This window comes from Macrobrachium nipponense, chromosome 17 (assembly GCF_015104395.2).
Source record: "Macrobrachium nipponense isolate FS-2020 chromosome 17, ASM1510439v2, whole genome shotgun sequence".
NCBI classification, from domain to species: Eukaryota; Metazoa; Arthropoda; class Malacostraca; order Decapoda; family Palaemonidae; genus Macrobrachium; species Macrobrachium nipponense.
The window spans coordinates 55105109-55123120 of record NC_087210.1 but is presented as its reverse complement, the minus strand read 5'-3'; the positions used below and the strand labels follow the sequence as shown (position 1 = coordinate 55123120).

The 18012-nt window shown below is 41.2% G+C and overlaps 1 protein-coding gene across 2 annotated transcripts in view; it reads right to left on the bottom strand.

Annotated features, from left to right (window-relative positions):
* LOC135196241 (uncharacterized) overlaps nt 1-18012 on the bottom strand; it is a 240237-nt gene that overhangs the window by 30655 nt on the left and 191570 nt on the right. The window contains exons 6-7 of one of the 2 annotated variants that reach the window (XM_064222919.1): nt 10926-11060; nt 637-781 (exon numbers count right to left, since the gene is read on the bottom strand). In XM_064222919.1, coding sequence (XP_064078989.1) covers nt 637-781; nt 10926-11060 — 280 coding nt within the window. The remainder of the gene's footprint in view (nt 1-636; nt 782-10925; nt 11061-18012) is intronic. The other variant, XM_064222920.1, reaches the window with a different exon arrangement.

Here is an 18012-nt window from a genome sequence, read left to right as displayed (position 1 = left end):
AGTGAAGTACACATTGTTTTGTCGGACACAATGGCGAATCGGTTAAGTACCAACACCAGTAAGCTGGGGTCTGTTAAGTTAGGTGTCAGTGTATAAGGAATGAAAATAACAATGGAAATAGGCAGTCCCTGGTTATCAATGATCCAGTTTCATGGCGCTTGTCTAGTGCCATAAAATTGGCGATTTATGGTGCCATAAAGAGGCCAAGTTCTGGTTATCGGTGCTGTAAATCACCGAGTTTCGATTAAATGGAGGTTTCCACTCATCAACACATCCCTGGGAACGGAACCCATGCTGATAACAGGGGACTGCCTGTACTATTAACCCCTTAAAATAAATGGCAGAAATCTGGGAAGTTGTGAGATGGTAACAGATTCACAAACAACACAATAGTGTGCAAGTTGGCTGTTTGGGCACTCATAAACTGATTACTGTTCTTTTTATTTTTCACAGACGTGCGAACGCAAATGCAACATTTCGAATCCTTGAGAAACCCTGCAAAACTGTGTAATTTTTTTGAGGGGGTTAAAGTATAAGTAATGGTTTTCTTGAGAGAATTTTTTCACTTGCAGGAAAATACTTATATCTAAACCATTAAATTATACAGTATAAAGTAAAAAATCATATTAATATTACCCTGCACGTGTGGTGTTCCTTGACTTAGCTCGCATAATAATTGTGAAGAGGCAACAAACAACAAGACCAAGACCCACTATGCAAGCTAATGTCATAATAATAGTTGTGGTTGCTGAAAACATTGGAAGCTGTGACACTGCAGCATCTGTAATTGTAATTGAAAAGAAAAGACTGTTAAAACCACTGGATCTTCTAAATACACTTTGTTTTTACCCTATTACACAAAATAGTACCTATACATAAGTGTGATGGTGTGCTTTTTTTAACCTTCTACAGCAAACCTAATGCAGTAGTATATACAGACAGCCCCTGGTACTTGTGCAACTTGAAGTTATTTTGTTTTAAGTCTTTTATATTTGTGCATTTTCTTTCATAAGTCTTTTTCCCAATTTGCTCTTAATACTTTTATAGTATTTAGATATTTTTGGAAATATCAACATTTACATAAAAGAATCAGGGGCAATCTATATTCAACCTCATAAGAAGTATCACATTTGCTGGTACTATACAAGATGCACTGCTGATTCAGGGAGCATATTTGAGAAAAAATAGATGCACCCCTCTTTCCTATGATCTTAGGAACCTTCCCTACTTCTATGCACCCCTCTTTCCCATGATCTTAGGAACCTTCCCACTTCTAACCTACAATTTGAATATCATTGCACAGAAAAAACAGCGATAGGTGTATTTTCATGCATGGTGGTCTGCCCTCCACATAATGGTCTTTGCCTAACTTGGCCATTAGTGTAAGCTTAGCCTACCAACTCTCCTCTTATTCTCTCTGTAACTGCTTAATTCCGATACAAAATTTTAACCTTACTAAAGATATTTTACAACAATAATCAAACTAAAGATATTCTAAAGCTTTATTTAATCTAAATATTTTACATCAATAACCATACTAAAGATATTTAGGTGGTATGGTATATGAGAGATCTATCATTACAGTATCAAAATATACATCATAGATACCCGAACTTATGAAACTGCAAACTTGTGCAAATGATTGAACATCTATTTAATTAGCCTAAAAAAAATTTTTTTTCTCCAACACACTTAAGCCTGTTCATGGTATTTTACCATCATTTACGTGGTATGGTACATGAAAACTGAAGTTACTGTTAAACCATCCAAAACACATTTTCTAATTAACCTTGAGACTACCAAACTAATGGCTATTAACTTTAAATAGACATGTCTGTTAACCAGAAACAGACAATGTCTGTTACCCTAAAACAGACATAATGTCTGTTAGCCTAAAATAGATACACTGTCTGCTAACAAAAACAAACAATGTCTTTTAATCTAAAATAAACAATGTCTGCCAACCTAAAACAATGTCTTTTAATCTAAAAGTGACATAATCGTAACGTTTGTTAACCTAAAATATAATCTCTCTCTCCTAAAATAGAATTACAAAATAGAGGTGCAAATAAAACAATGGGTAGAATGAATAAATCTGGAATTCCAACAGACTCAAACTACAAACAAAATTAAGATCATACATAAGTCAAGTATGATCTGTATTACAGTAGTACAGATATGAATCATGGTATGGCAATAAAACTAAATCTAAAAGTTTTTTAAGAATAAAGCTTTGCGAAGGAGATTTAGAGCCAGATGACTGGATAGTTAGAAATTATACCATAAGGGGAATTACATTAGTTCCATGTGCAGATGAGAAAATGATGGAAGGGAGATGTAGATAGCTTGGAGATGTCCTTTGCACAACTCATAGGAGAATAGTATGTGACAATGCCTGCTGGGCTCCTGTGGGCACCATTAGAATTTGAAGACCCAGACCTACTAGGATGAGAATTATGAGAAGGGATGCTGGAGATGAGTAAGAGGTTTGTGGAAGATAAAGTACAGGAAAAACACTCATGGTGGAATTTCACAGAGGCCCTTCATGTCGTGCAGCAATGAAGGCCATGAAGATGATATTACAGAGGAAATTATAAAGTACAGCAGTAGGGTAAGTATAAGTACATTTCTGGGCTCAGCTCGTGTCGGCCTATGAAAGTATCCTTAATATCATTCTTTCTAGGTAAAATTAGCCTAAAATTACCAGAGAAAAACAAAATTAAGAAAATGTCAGTAAAACTGACTCGCTCACTCTTAAAAAGAAGTGTCGGTATGATATAGGGGCGAGTGTGGAACACTACCACGAGACAGACACCAATTAGAACTTCCTATCAGAATCCCCCCAAGAGAGAGCTGATACTAACGGGCGATGCAGCCTCTACTACTACTACTAGAGGACGCCACGGACAGCAGCGCCCCTAGCGGACATCCTTAAATTTTAGCGCTAGCAACAAGTCGCCATTTTTCTTGTGCTGTGCCTTTTTGGGATTTTTCCTTGTAATCCACGATGGAACGCTCTGCAATTGCCACGGCTAAGTTAAGTAACTCATAAGTAATATTTTACCACAGTTTTATCTTCCGGGTACCAGTATTTTCCTCTTAATAGGTCATATACGGTTCCCCGGTTGTCTCGTGGCGGCCATGCTGCCTCGTAAGAATTCCCGGTCCTCCATACTGGGACTTCTTATTCTTATGGGCTTACTTTATCACATTCATTGTTTTACATCGAGTTTTAGATAGTTTAGCCCTCCTACCATTCTCTTAGCTTGGTATTTAGGGCTATTATTTTATTCTGTCCCAGCATCCCGGCTCTTGCTCTACATCGGCTATCGCTGGCTCCGAGTAGGCCTCTGTTTCTTGGAACAGTCTGCCTCCTCCTGGGCTTCTTTCTCTTTTACTAAAAGTGTCTCTTCCGCCTTTTTCGATGTATATATTTATTTTATTTAGGGTGTTAGGCTAGCCTAGGTGCTTGTTCCTTGTATTGGTACAGCTTGGTTCACGTGGCCCTCTCACGGTTGTGTTGCTCGCGGCCTAGGCCACTTGCGGTCACGTGTTCCTTAGCACCTTACCCTGCCCCTACCCTCCCTTTCTGGTATAGGGAGGAGCTGGGGGACCCCTTGGTTGTTATAACAACCTCAGTCGCCTTCTCTCTTCCTCTCGGAGGTGACCAAGGGTTCCTTCCAGCGGGGGGTATAGGGCGACCACTCATGAGGTACCGGGTCTCCATGCGGGTAGTTGGTGAGGCGGGGAGGAGTAGGCCATCCCTCCCCCCCTTTTTCTCGCTCCCGCCGTGTTTCGCCGAGACCTTCCTCCCCCCCTCCCCAGTTGCTTAGCCACCTCCCTTGCTATACGAAAGGAGCCTTCCGTCGCAGCCGGGGCACCTTTGTTTATAGGTTACTGGCTCCGCTAGCGGGCGGGGTGGGTACTACGAGTGGTCGGTTGCTTGCCTACTATATCCTTATATCTCTCCCCCGCTACCGGAAGGGAGCTTACTCCTTACCTACGCACTCTTCTAGTAGACGGGCGGAGAGAGGTTGTTTTATTATTTTTATTTTAAGGATATACCCTAATTGTACGTTATTTTGCAATGAATTGTGTATTATTATTATTTTATCAACCATCCCCGCCTTTTTCCGTCGTGGTTTCCATTACCACCACTCCTGGTTGGTTGTCTTTTGTGCCTCCGCCATCAGCGGAGCCATAGCCTAGATACCAACCTAGTTACCACACGTATTTTGGCGGGGCTCTGGTTTATCTAACTTTATCGCTCCGGCACCAGCGGAGCATATGTTAGGCTGCAAGTGTTTCTTGGTACTCATGTACTTTTTCACTTACAGGCTACCAACTGCCAGGTCCTAGGGTGTAACGCGACGCTGTTCGACCCCTGTGGACATGATGAGTGCAGGTCTCACGCCCCCTGTGCCACGTCGTTCAACGAGACGATCGTCTGGCACCATGAAGCCTGCGCCATATGCTACGACCTGGTCGGTCAGCTGGGAGATGGGGTAAGTCCACTATAGGCTTAATTATCATTTTACTAACAACTTCTAGTCATAAGTTTGTTAACCCCGTTCCACCATTGGCAGCTAATCTCACCTTTCTTTCAGGCTACCGGTGTGAGGGAAGTCGCCCTCGCCACCCTGAAAGCGTGGGTGGGCGGCTTCGGGAAGAACGCCGCCAAGGGCCAGCCCTACATTTTGGACAGGAAGCTGGCCGTCCAGATCTTCCCCGCGGGCAAGTCGACGGGTTATGTTGACCCCTTGTCCGCTGCCCCGCTGATAGCCTCCATCCAGCAAGACCTCCAGCAATCATTTGGGGTCGTAGCCTCCCAGGAGTCGGTCCCGGACGTCGCTGCCTTGGACCTTAACCTTGAACCTATGGCGGTAGGGGGGGAGGATTTGTTGGTTGAGGTAGGTATGTCGAGCGCCCAAGGTCTTTCCTTGGGTGCTCCTGGATCTTCTCCTGTCCCCTCTTCTTCCGCTTCTTTCCAAGGCTTTACGGGATCTGAGATCCCTATTCGCCCTCCCGCTCTCTCTGTACCTCCTAAGGAGAAGGGAAAGAGAGAACCGAAGACTCTAGCCAAGACGACTTCTAAGAAGTCGTCTTCGTCTTCTTCGGCTAGGAAGTCGTCGACTTCCTATGCCGATGCGGTGAAGGCAAAGCCGAGCTCTTCTCAATCAAAGAGCTCCAGAAGCAAGGCTTCGAAGGAGAAGGCTCGCGCTCCCGCCGAGTCACTGCCTTCTCCCGCCTCCACCGCTTCCACTCCGGCTACGCCGGTAGCGGTGGCAGGCACTAGCACCTTTGATCCCTCTACTTTCTCAGCAGGGGTGATGGAACAGGTGGGCGTGCTGGTAGGCTCGCAAATCTCCGCACTAGGGACACGGTTCGAGCAGATGTTTGCGCAGTTATCAAACAGTCTGTCTCAATCTGGACAGTCAATCCAGGATCTCTCTAACAGAATGAGAGAAAATGAGGACCGAGTAGCTGGGCTAGCTCAGGTTCCTCCCCCAGTCTCCCCAGCATCTAGCACGGGGATTCTTCAACTCCCGCCATATGACTCCTTGCCAGCTTTCTCTATGGAGAACCCATGGAGAGTAGCTGCCTACGCTCCGTTCAAAGATGGAATGATCTCTATCTCGGAGTGTGGAACTCGAAGGATTGAGGACTTCGAGTTTTACCCTCCGGGTCTGACGCAGCCTTTCATCGGATATGCTAGGCTGACGCCAACGGCTCTGACGAGGGAAGACAAGATCTCGAAGGAGTCGGTCCTATACAGTAGAGATCACGCTCAGCGGGAATGGGTTCACTGCCTTGAGGACTGGGAGTGTACAAACACGAAACTCCAGGCCTACAAGAGTCCCTTCACTATTTTCGCGACGGAAGAGGAGGTTTCTCTTCCGTTCGCCACGAAATTAGTGGAGAAATCCCTTCAGGCAGTCCTCAAGGATGAGCCCATCCCACAGTTGAGGGAGGCGGAGTCTACTTCTCCGCTCTTCCCGGCCTTCGGAGAATTGTGGGAGAACTTGCCAGCTACGTTCACGCTTGGTAAGCTCAAACCGGACTGCGCCATGGACCAGTTCGGCGAGAAATTACCTAGGCTGCCGGATTCCCTAATCCAGGCAGAGTTTGATGCGCGAACTAGGTTTGGCAGGTCCCTCAATTCCCTCATAATCACGGAAATGGCTGCCCTCTCTTACGCTACGGAACCACTGTTCAAGATTCTGGCGAAATCTCAGTTTCAGACGGTTCTAACGGACGCTTTTGACTTCTTCCAGGCTAGGAGGAACTGCCGGAAGCATGTCTTACAAGAATGCACCATCAGGCATGAGCCTAATAGACTCTTGGCCGCCAGCATGTGGGGAGCGGATCTCTTCCCAGAGTCCGCGGTGAACGAGGTACACCACGAAGCTGCTAGACTCAACCAGAGCCTTAGAGCTAGGTGGGGTATTTCCTCAAAGAGGAAACAGGAATCCGTTCCCACTGCTGGCAAGAAACCAAAGAAGGCTGGTAAGAGGTTCCAGCCATACAAAAAACTCCAGCAACAGCAGCAATTTGTGCAGGCGGTCCCGGTTACCCAACAGGGACAACCTGCCAGCTCGAAGCAGAACCAGCCTATCCTCCTGTTGCCCCCGCAATCTCAGCCATCCACTTCCTACGCTATCTCGCCGGCCTTCAACCCTACTTATGAGACTCAAGGCTACACTCAGCCGAGAGGTAGGGCGAGAGGTTACTTTCGTCAGCGTGGCGCAGGAAGGGGTACGAGGAGCAGGCAGTTCAGAGGAGGGCGTGGTGGCCAACCCGCCCATCAACAATGAGGCTCCCCAGGTAGGAGGGAGGCTGTTCCTCTTCCGCCACAGGTGGGGGTTCAGCAATTGGGCACAGAGCATAGTGTCCAAAGGATTAGGCTGGAGTTGGATCAAAGATCCTCCTCCAATCAAATCATTTCATCAGTTGCCGTCAAAGGAATTGACAGATTACGCGGAAGAACTCCTTCAGAAAGGAGCTATTGCGAGAGTCAAACATCTAAAATTTCAAGGTCGCTTATTCAGCGTGCCAAAGAAAGGCTCAACAAAAAGAAGGGTAATCTTAGACTTGTCAAAGCTAAACTCTTTCATTCGCTGCGACAAGTTCAAGATGCTTACCCTCTCGCAAGTAAGGACCTTACTTCCGCGTGGAGCCGTCACATGCTCCATCGATCTTACAGACGCATACTATCATATCCCTATAGCCAGGCACTTCCGCCCATTCCTAGGATTCAGGCTAGGAAATCAAACATTCTCATTCAAAGTGATGCCCTTCGGTCTGAATGTAGCCCCCAGGGTATTCACAAAGATAGCAGAAGTGGTTGTACAACAATTGAGAGCTCAGGGAATCATGGTAGCAGCATACCTCGACGATTGGTTGATCTGGGCACCAACAGTCGAGGAATGTCTCAAAGCCACCCAAAAGGTAGTTCACTTTCTGGAACATCTGGGGTTCCAGATAAACAAAACGAAATCCAGACTTACTCCGGAATCTCGTTTTCAGTGGCTAGGAATCCAATGGGATTTGTCTTCCCACAATCTGTCAATTCCAGTGCTCAAACGGAAGGAAATAGCAAAATCTGTCAGGCAATTTCTCAAATGCAAACAAACGTCAAGAAGAAACCAGGAGAGAATCCTAGGGTCTCTTCAGTTTGCTTCGGTAACAGATATCCTTCTGAAAGCAAGGCTGAAAGATATAAATCGAATTTGGCGGTCAAAAGCAAACTCCAAATATCGAGACAAGTTGTCAGTAATTCCACAGATCCTCCGCAACCAACTACGGCCTTGGTCAAAAGTAAAGAACTTAGCCAAGAAAGTACCCCTTCAATATCCCCTCCCACTGTTAACCATTCACACGGATGCATCCCTGTCCGGGTGGGGGGGATACTCTCAGTTCAAACAGGTTCAGGGGACTTGGTCAGTTCAATTTCGCCAGCTCCACATAAACGTGTTGGAAGCAATGGCAGTATTTCTTACTCTGAAGAGACTGCTTCCCCCGAAGAAGTCTCATCTCAGGCTAGTTTTGGACAGTGCAGTGGTAGTTCATTGCATCAACAGAGGAGGGTCCAAATCCAAGCATGTGAATCATGTCATGATAGCCATCTTTGCATTAGCAAACAAACACAAATGGCATCTGTCTGCCACTCACCTGGCAGGAGTAAGGAATGTGATAGCAGACGCCCTGTCCCGGTCAGTTCCTCTAGAATCAGAGTGGTCTCTGGACGTCGGGTCATTCCAGTGGGTAAGCCGGAGAGTCCCAGGTCTCCAAGTGGATCTCTTCGCCTCACAAGCGAACCACAAGCTCCCTTGCTATGTGGCCCCCAACCTGGACCCTCTGGCTTATGCCACGGACGCCCTGTCGTTGGATTGGAATCAGTGGAGGAGAATTTATGTTTTTCCTCCAGTGAATCTTCTCTTGAAAGTCCTAAACAAACTAAGGTCTTTCAAAGGGATAGTAGCTCTGATTGCACCGGACTGGCCCAAGAGCAACTGGTATCCTCTCCTTCTGGAATTGGGTCTCCGACCTCAACGGATCCCCAATCCCAAGCTATCACAATCAGTACAAATGAGGACTGTGTTCGCTTCCTCAGGAACTCTCCAGACCCTAACTTTATGGACTTCATGAAGTTTGCGGCTAATAAAGATGCTGACATTGATCCACAGAATATTCTCTTCCTAGAATCAGATAAGAGAGAGTCAACTATTAGACAATATGACTCTGCTGTTAAAAAATTAGCATCTTTCTTGAGGGAATCGAACACTACAACCATGACAGTTAATTTGGCTATATCCTTTTTCAGATCCTTATTTGAAAAAGGTTTAGCAGCTAGCACGATTACCACTCATAAATCGGCTTTGAAGAAAATCTTTCAAGTAGGTTTTCAGATAGATCTGACTGAATCTTATTTCACATCTATCCCTAAAGCCTGCGCTAGACTTAGACCTTCTCAGAGGCCTACTACAGTTTCATGGTTCTTAAATGATGTCCTCAAACTAGCTTCAGATACTGACAACTCATCTTGTACATTCATAATGCTCCTGAGGAAGACATTATTCTTATTAAGCCTAGCCTCAGGAGCTAGAATTTCAGAACTGTCGGCTCTATCCAGGGATGCGGGTCATGTGGAATTCCTCCCATCAGGAGAAGTTCTACTTGCTCCGGATCGTAGCTTTTTAGCCAAAAATGAGGATCCTCTTGCAAGATGGGCTCCTTGGAAAGTTATCCCACTTCCACAGGATCCTTCTCTCTGCCCAGTATCAACTCTTAGAGCCTTTCTATCTCGTACTTCTTCTAGATCCTCAGGTGCTCTCTTCATGAGAGAAAAAGGTGGTACTTTATCAGTAAAAGGTATTAGACAGCAAATCCTTTACTTCATTAAACAAGCCAACCCTGAGTCATTCCCAAAAGCACATGATATCAGGGGAGTAGCCACCTCAATTAATTATTTTCAACATATGAACTTTGAGGATCTTAGAAAGTATACTGGATGGAAATCCCCGACAGTCTTTAAACGGCATTATTTAAAGTCCTTGGAATCTTTAAAGTTTTTCAGCAGTAGCAGCGGGAAACATAGTTTCCCCTGATACTGATAGTATGTAGTTTGTAGTTTAAATCCAGGTCTCCTTTCTACCTACATCAGCCAACATGCCTCACCCTATCGCCAGGCTACTCAAACATCACAGCCTTAGCCGTTGAATCATATAGTGGATTGTCCCTTATTTTTTTGCTAGGGACATCCACATTTGTACTAATAATGTACTTCGGTGTACCTACCCTTATTTTTATGCTAGGGTAGGACACAATATGTTTGTATATATTCACCATTTTTGTATTATGATGAACTTCAGTCACAATGTGTTTGTATATATGTTGCACTATTTGTATTAATGATGGATTTCAGTGTACCTACCCTTATTTTTATGCTAGGGTAGGGCACATGAATGTGTATATCTTGTATTTTTGTTAAGTAAATCTCCTTTTTTCTTTATATTACATGCAGCTCTGTAATTTACTGTAATTACCATTTAAGTACTTTAAGATTACTAACGTTCTATTATTTTACTGTTTAATATAAGTTAGTTTAAGTGCTTAATCTGTATGCTGTAATTGATTTACTTATATTATATCCATCATTTTACACTGTTTTTCATTGCTCCTTTTTTACCATCTTGTCTGTTTCTCTGGTACTCTTTCATAGGCCGACACGAGCTGAGCCCAGAAAAGGGATTTTGACGAAGGAAAAATCTATTTCTGGGTGATTGGCTCGTGTCGCCCTATGAAAGTATCCTTAATATCATTCTTTCTAGGTAAAATTAGCCTAAAATTACCAGAGAAAAACAAAATTAAGAAAATGTCAGTAAAACTGACTCGCTCACTCTTAAAAAGAAGTGTCGGTATGATATAGGGGCGAGTGTGGAACACTACCACGAGACAGACACCAATTAGAACTTCCTATCAGAATCCCCCCAAGAGAGAGCTGATACTAACGGGCGATGCAGCCTCTACTACTACTACTAGAGGACGCCACGGACAGCAGCGCCCCTAGCGGACATCCTTAATCAAAACAGCTAAATACATCTTGTCCTGCAAGGGGGGGAAAACAAACCATCAAGGGGGGGTTTCATAGGGCGACACGAGCCAATCACCCAGAAATAGATTTTTCCTTCGTCAAAATCCCTTTTTTATGGAGACAATGAATATTCAGTTTAAAACTGCCAATAAGGTGTGGTTAAGAAAAATGAACATTCAAGTTAATACAACTACACTGTATTGAAAAAAATTATTGAAGAGTCTTCTACAGTAAGAAAAAGGGGAATCTCACAATGAAATGTTTTACATTGAATAGACAAGCAAAATTATATACTGTATCAACTATAAAAACAAAAAAAACAGGTTCCAACCTTGACAATTACTCTCATCTGCTCCACCTGAAGAGAAGGCACAGTTGGAGTGACCATCACAGACGAGGGCATTGTCAATGCAATAATTGTTGCTCCCAGGGCAGACATACCGTCCATCACATCGCTCTGTAAACACTGAATGTCAACCAAGAGTGCAGATTAGACTACTGAAGCAACTACTAACAAGCACACAATCCTGAAGAGTTTTACTAGCCTTTTAATACAACATTCACTACAAAATGAATGAACTACATAAGCCTGATAATAAATTAGCAAAGCAATAGTCACAGCTAAAAGATACACTACCATTACCAAAAGAATACAAATGCTTCACCACATAAAAGCAGTAAGCTTTACACTAAGCACAAGCATTTTAAAATGTAAAGGCAACAAAACACAAACTACATACTCTATCTACAATACCATAATTAATAAGCAGATTTTCATTCAACAATTATAACTTCATGACAAATACTTGTAAATAATTATATATATGTACTTGGCAAAGAGGTTATGACTAACATATAAATTAAAGCTCAGCATGATTTAAAATACGTTACAGATACAAGTTAGCTAAATGCCAAAGCTTACCAATTTTCACAAGACAAACTTGAAATGACAAATATAGAGGAATTATACAAACCCTGTTGTCAACAAACAAACCCCCCCCCAAAAAATTAAAGCTTTAACTTTTGTAATATACAAACCATTCATTTTACTAGTGCCTATTACCCAGTACCTGAAGGGGTCGCCAACTAAAATCTATCATGACAATTTATTTGTTTAAGGAGGCCACAGCACCTTTCTGTAGCCACGCCATTCTCACCTAATACCTCAGCTTGCAAGGTTGTCATTACCTCACTCTTCACACATATTACAGAGCTCAAGATCCTTCACATTTTGTCACATTTTAAAAACTGTCCTTGGCAAGTATGGATGGGCCTTTTGAACAATTTTTGTTTCTTTCTACTGCAAGTAGTCTACTGATCCTTATGTAGTCTGGCAAAAAAAAAGGCACCTTAAATGTTCTTTGCTCCATATGCAGAAAAGAAATTTCAAATTCATAAAATTACTAATATGGTACAATGAGAGAAGTGGAAGCCATTAAAAGCTTTCTGTAGCTCTAGGTTAATCATTCAAATATGACTAACTTGTGTGGGCAGGACTAAAAAAGAAAAAATTATATGGTTTCAGATGTACTCATATATTATATGGTTTCAGATGTAGTCATATACAGTAACATACAACCCTAATATAATTTACATCATTGGTTAGAGAACTTAAATGGAATGACTTTCAAACAGTCTTCCAAGTAGGAAAGATAAGGAGGAGAAAACTAGAGAGCTGTACTAAGCAAACAAGCTACTATGAGATTCAGAGACATTGTCCCGGCATTTTTCTGGAATAGTAACTTTTTTTGTGCATTTGACAAAGGTATTACTTAGCCATAATGTACTTTACATCCCTACCTAATTTTCGGCAGAATTCTTTATTACTTATATTAGAAAGAAGTAGTTTATTCATAAGAGTAAAATAAAGCAGCCGAAGCCAGTGGTGGAACACTAATGTATGGGCTCAAAGTTATATGTGACGTAAACACAAGACGTCTCGACTCCTCATACAAGGTGATGACGACAAACAGCTGTCTCTGAAATTCTGAATTAATATTCATACTTTGTCAAGGCTTCAAGAATGGCAGCTATGATAAGTCATTGTCCCCCTGGTTGCAGGACAGCTTTTGTGATTCAACTTGGACAATTGTTTAGAAGTGAGGAGGCCCATGGCAAACCCTTCGTAAGTTTGAACAGGTAAGTGAACAATAAGGCCCTTTTTTGGGTAAGGCGTACACCCGGACATCCAAGGCTACCAAGTTTTTTTCATTTTTTGACTTCCATAAGGTGCAGAAAGATAATTATATGTGCTCTACAACGCAATATTTGACTTCTTAGTAAAATATAACTTGCACAACATCAAAACTTAGTTTGCCAAAAAAAAAAAAAAATTGTCATGGGTTATAATGTATAGATGAATGACCTTTGCTGTCCCAGTGCTTGACTTGAAGTCTAAATTCCAGAATCCAATCTAATCCTATGCAATTGTCTATTTATTACAATGACTGTCACTGTCATATTAGGAAAAATGTCAAAGGAGTTGCAACAAATGCCAAAGTTTTCTTCACTTTGTTAATTGATTTATAATTATATAATTTTTCAATGGGGAAATAGTGATAGAAAGTAATTTCTCAGAATACAGTGGTACCTTGACATACGAAAGGCTCAACTTACGAAAAACTCGAGATATGAAAGCAAATACAAAGATTTTTTTGGCTCTATATATGAAAATAGTTCAAGATACGAAAGGTTGTTGCTGTAAAGTCTCAAGATTCGTCCGGACCACCGAGAACAATTTTAAAACTTGCGGGCCGCCAACTGAGTAAACTCGCCACCATCCTCCCGCTCTCCCATTGGTTCCTGATGCTAGTCACCCCATAAGATCCTGCTCTCCTATTGGTCAGCATCTACCCCTTGTGCTCTATGTATTCTATTGGTAAAATGATGCTGTAAATTGAAAAACTTATTCATGCAATATATTTAATAAAAAAAAAAACATTAGGTAAAGATAGAATAAAGAATAGAAATGAATGGTTATTATACTGTTTGGTAGTTTCAGTAGTTGAAGAGAGATACATAATGAAAATTATGTGTGCTAGGAAAAGTGATTGCTTGGCGATCGTTCGGTACTTGTAAGTGCTGAATGTCGATCGTTCGGTACTTGTAAGTGCTGAATGTAAACAGAAGTTTGGAAGCTTTTTTTTTGTTTGTTTGATTGTTTATTATAGTTAATGGTTACTTAATAATTATTTGAAATGAGTACATGCATTAAATTTAATAAAAAAAATTGTGAATTAGATATCATAAAATATAAAATAAATCAGACTGCTATCATCGAAGCCAACAAATACGTATTTTCTAGAATTCTTCTTCTGTTTTAATATTATGTATATGTTTCATTATAGCTGTCAGTAACTCAGTATCTCCTTTAGGTAAAGATAGAATAAAGAATAGAAATGAATGGTTATTACAGTGGTCCCCCCGTATTCGCGGGGGATGCGTACCAGACCCCCCCGTGAATAGTTAGAATCCACGAATGTTTGGAACCCCTATAAAAATGCTAAAAACAGCCTATTTTGTTAGTTACAACTCAAGAAAAACCCACTAAAAATTTTCCTACATGGTTTTTTTAATAGTTTTATCACAAAAAGTGCATTTTATGATAAAATCCATCAAAAAAACCAGGAATTTGTGGATATTTATCATAGAAAAATACCGCGAATGCGTGAATTTTCCGCGAATAATGCAGGGAAACGTTCCCAAGAGAAATCCGCGAATGTGTGAGTCCGCGAATCTGGAGAACGCGAATGCGGGGGGTCCACTGTATACTGTTTGGTAGTTTCATTAGTTGAAGAGAGATACTAATGAAAATTTATGGCTTACTGTGTGCTAGGAAGTGATTGCTTGGCGATTGTTCGGTACTCATAGGAGCTGAATGTAAACAAACAGTTGGAAGGTTTTTTTTTTGTTTGTTTGTGTATTATAGTTAATGATTAATTAATAATTATTTGAAATGAGTACATACTGATTATTTATACATTTTATTGGCATATTCTAAGCTTTTAGCTTCTTAGGTTTTGATGTCAGAATCATAGACTAGGCTACAGTAGCAACTGCTAACATAGGCTAGGCTTATTGCTAAGGGACATATGCTAAAGTCCTAATATTTGCAGTACAAATGGGGTTGAACATTACATGCAGTTGAATATTACTCAAGTATATACAGTATTTTGCCTTTTTGGAGTCATAATTCTTCCGTCGGAGCGGCGTTGTAACCCTAGAACATGTGTTGTAAGCCTGGAAATATAATTTACTGGGGTGTTTTTGTAGGGCTTGGAACGGATTAGGCATTTTACATGTAAAATGCAGTTCAAGATACAAAAAACTCATGATACGAAGGCCGCCTCGGAACGGATTAATTTCGTATCTCGAGGTACAACTGTATTTGTGGAAACCCTTTTCTTCAAGGATTCTAGCACTCGACCTCATGGCATAAATCCTATATACTACTACTACTACCTACTGCTACAAAGTGTAAACCAAGAAGTATTGGTTGTAATTCATTGTTGCCAGAGGTTGAGACTATTTCACAAAGGCCAATTATCCATCAAGAAGGAGGCAAGTTAATGATGTCATAAGTTACGTCATATCTTCGAAAGACATTCCTCCGAGTTTGTTGGCGATGTCTACAAGAAGTCGGTGTTACATTTATAATTACCAGAATTATGCAACTTCCGTAATACAGAATATAATAAAAAAACTAGGTAGGGATGTAAGATACCCTGTGACAAAATGTCATCATTGTCAGGTACGTTGATAAAATCTTATTTCGGAAAAACACCAGGACACCGGCTGTGAATCTCATAATAGTCTGCTTTATCCATAATTAATTATGACAAAACTTGGAACCTGGGGTTCAATTGAACACAGTAACACTAATGTCTGGTAGCCAAAACCAACAACATAGGCCTTTACTGAAGGCCACTTTGGCTAATGTAATACATAAAGTTACAGATGTGTATTGCATAATCAAAGCCTCATACTTAGCAAAAGTTCCTTCACTGAAAATCATGTGTAAGGGATCCTTCACTTCCTATAATGCATGGATTAACAAGGCAATAAACATGACATAAGAACTATGTTCAAGGAAAGTGTAGTGATCATGCGATGTACTGAACAAAAACTTGTTGTGATCAAAGTGGAATCTGAAACTATTAGTATTACACCAACTACACACTTAATAAAAAATGGAATATTATATACCAGTAGATGATGCTCCTGACGATAGAAGAGACAAAGAAACATTTAAAGTTTTGAGAAATGCTCAACAACAGCAAGACAATAATTAGCAAAATGAAACTACAGTGCTGAGGTTATTGCCTCCTCCTAGTTCAGTGGTCTTTATAAAAGTATTCTAAATAATAATATTAAAAATTCTTTATGTACTGCATGTGTATGTGCATCCATATTTGTCTGCTGATTTTGTCCACAGCCAGTGGATACCGTTATGCACTGGTATCTCAGATCTCCACATTAAAAGCCTAATGAAAATTTCATCTGAATTTTGTGTGTGAGCAGGGCTTATTAAAGATATATTGCAGCAATATACCATTATTTATTTGCTATGAATTAAAAAAAAAACTTTTTGAAAGCCTTACATGTTCTATGATACTAAGCGAAGTCTATTATATGACAATAGTTTAAACAATGGGTAAATATGCAATGAATCAATTTTGGTACACAATTATACTGTATATCCATATTTTGTTAGGGAATACAGGTACACAACAAAAGAAAAGAGGGAGTAAAGAAACAGACAGAAGTACAGATGAGTGTATATGTATTCAACAAATGAACTAAGGTCATTTTTTAAAGGGTTTATTTGTACATTAACGATGTAGAGTAAGATATCATAATACAGTAAATGCTCAAGTTCAGACTTAAAATGCCCAAAGCAATTGACTGGTTCAAATTACCTTTTTAATTACAGACCATTTCCAGATACACTTACCAAATCTTGAATATAATCTCCCTTGGCCATGAAACCAAATATAAGGGCATTTAATTGACATTAGGTTTCCACTACATTAACTTGTTTATTAAGAGGAACAAGGAAAAATAACCACATCTTGGAACTACAGTAGATTCACATCAACCATGCATCTGATGTCTAGGCCAGTCCCTTACGACACTCCTGATTGGCTATTGATAAGCCAATCACAGAGCTGGAAACTCTCAGTCTCTCTCGAGAGTTCGCATAGGTAGGATGTGTGTTCAACCTTTCCTGATGGATATGTCTGTGATTGGCTTATCAACAGCCAATCAGGAGTGTTGTAAGGGACTGGCCTAAACATCAGATGCACAGTTGATGTGAATCTACTATAGTTTCTGAGTGGTGCAGCTGTAGGCCCTATAAAGAGGTGAAAAAATTGGTTTAGGGAGCTGTAGCCACTGGGAGGGTTCACTACAGTGTATAAAGAGTGAGAAAAACAGTTTATTATCAAGGCAATGCTTAAATTTTTTTTTTTATATTACGATCTTCCAGGTTACGGCGTTTTCAGACTTACAGCATTTTCCAACTTACGGCATGCCGCTGGAACAGAACCTACCCCGTACCTTGCAGACTGCCTGTAATTTTTGAAGATTGTTTGTATTATATTAAGCCAGCCTTGTGCTGGCATGGACTCTAGCTTTAGACTGATATGAACAAATACTACACAGATCTTAGCCCAAGTGATATCTTTGAAGAGGGTCACCATTTACCCTGCTTGTCCACCATGAGTGGAAATAATGTAGAGGCAAGGCATCGAGAAGAGGCGAAAAACCTTCCCATGAAGGAAGAGTCGAAACCCTTCGATGTTCTCTCTTGCTATAAAACAACTTCCGCTGCTCTTTAGGCTATGCCCGGCATTCTGTGCAAGGATTCGTTATAGTACAAAAATTAGAACGGCACCTACTGAACGTGATGAGGGGGTCAGTCGCTGTCGAAGCCAAAAAACGAGAACACAGAAAACCTGGAATTCCAGGGCACACACACTGACGAGGCCGAGAAGGAGCAGAAGAAGCCGTAATATCAGCCAAACACACACACTAAACAGAAGTGAAACGGGCAATGAACTGGGTAAAGGCCAAGAGAGGTTAAACACGACTCTCGCCCAGGCGGCTAAAGAAAAGACTGATGCAGTGGCGTAGGTGCGTGGTCCTTGACCACTCTTCACCTGATCTACGCATGTGTTGCCAGATATCACAAGATTCCTTGCTTTCATCCGCTTTTTAACGGGATCCAGCTAGGAGCTAGAAATGATCCTATTGTTAAGACCGAAGGTTCGTTCGCGTATGAACAAAACTTTATTAAGAGTATCATCAAGGTATGTGCCCACAGATCTTGTCCTCCAATGGCATGGATAAGGAAATTACTAAGCATAATTTATTCAAGATATTGTCAAATTTTTTTTTTCCTCATGCCAACTGTACAG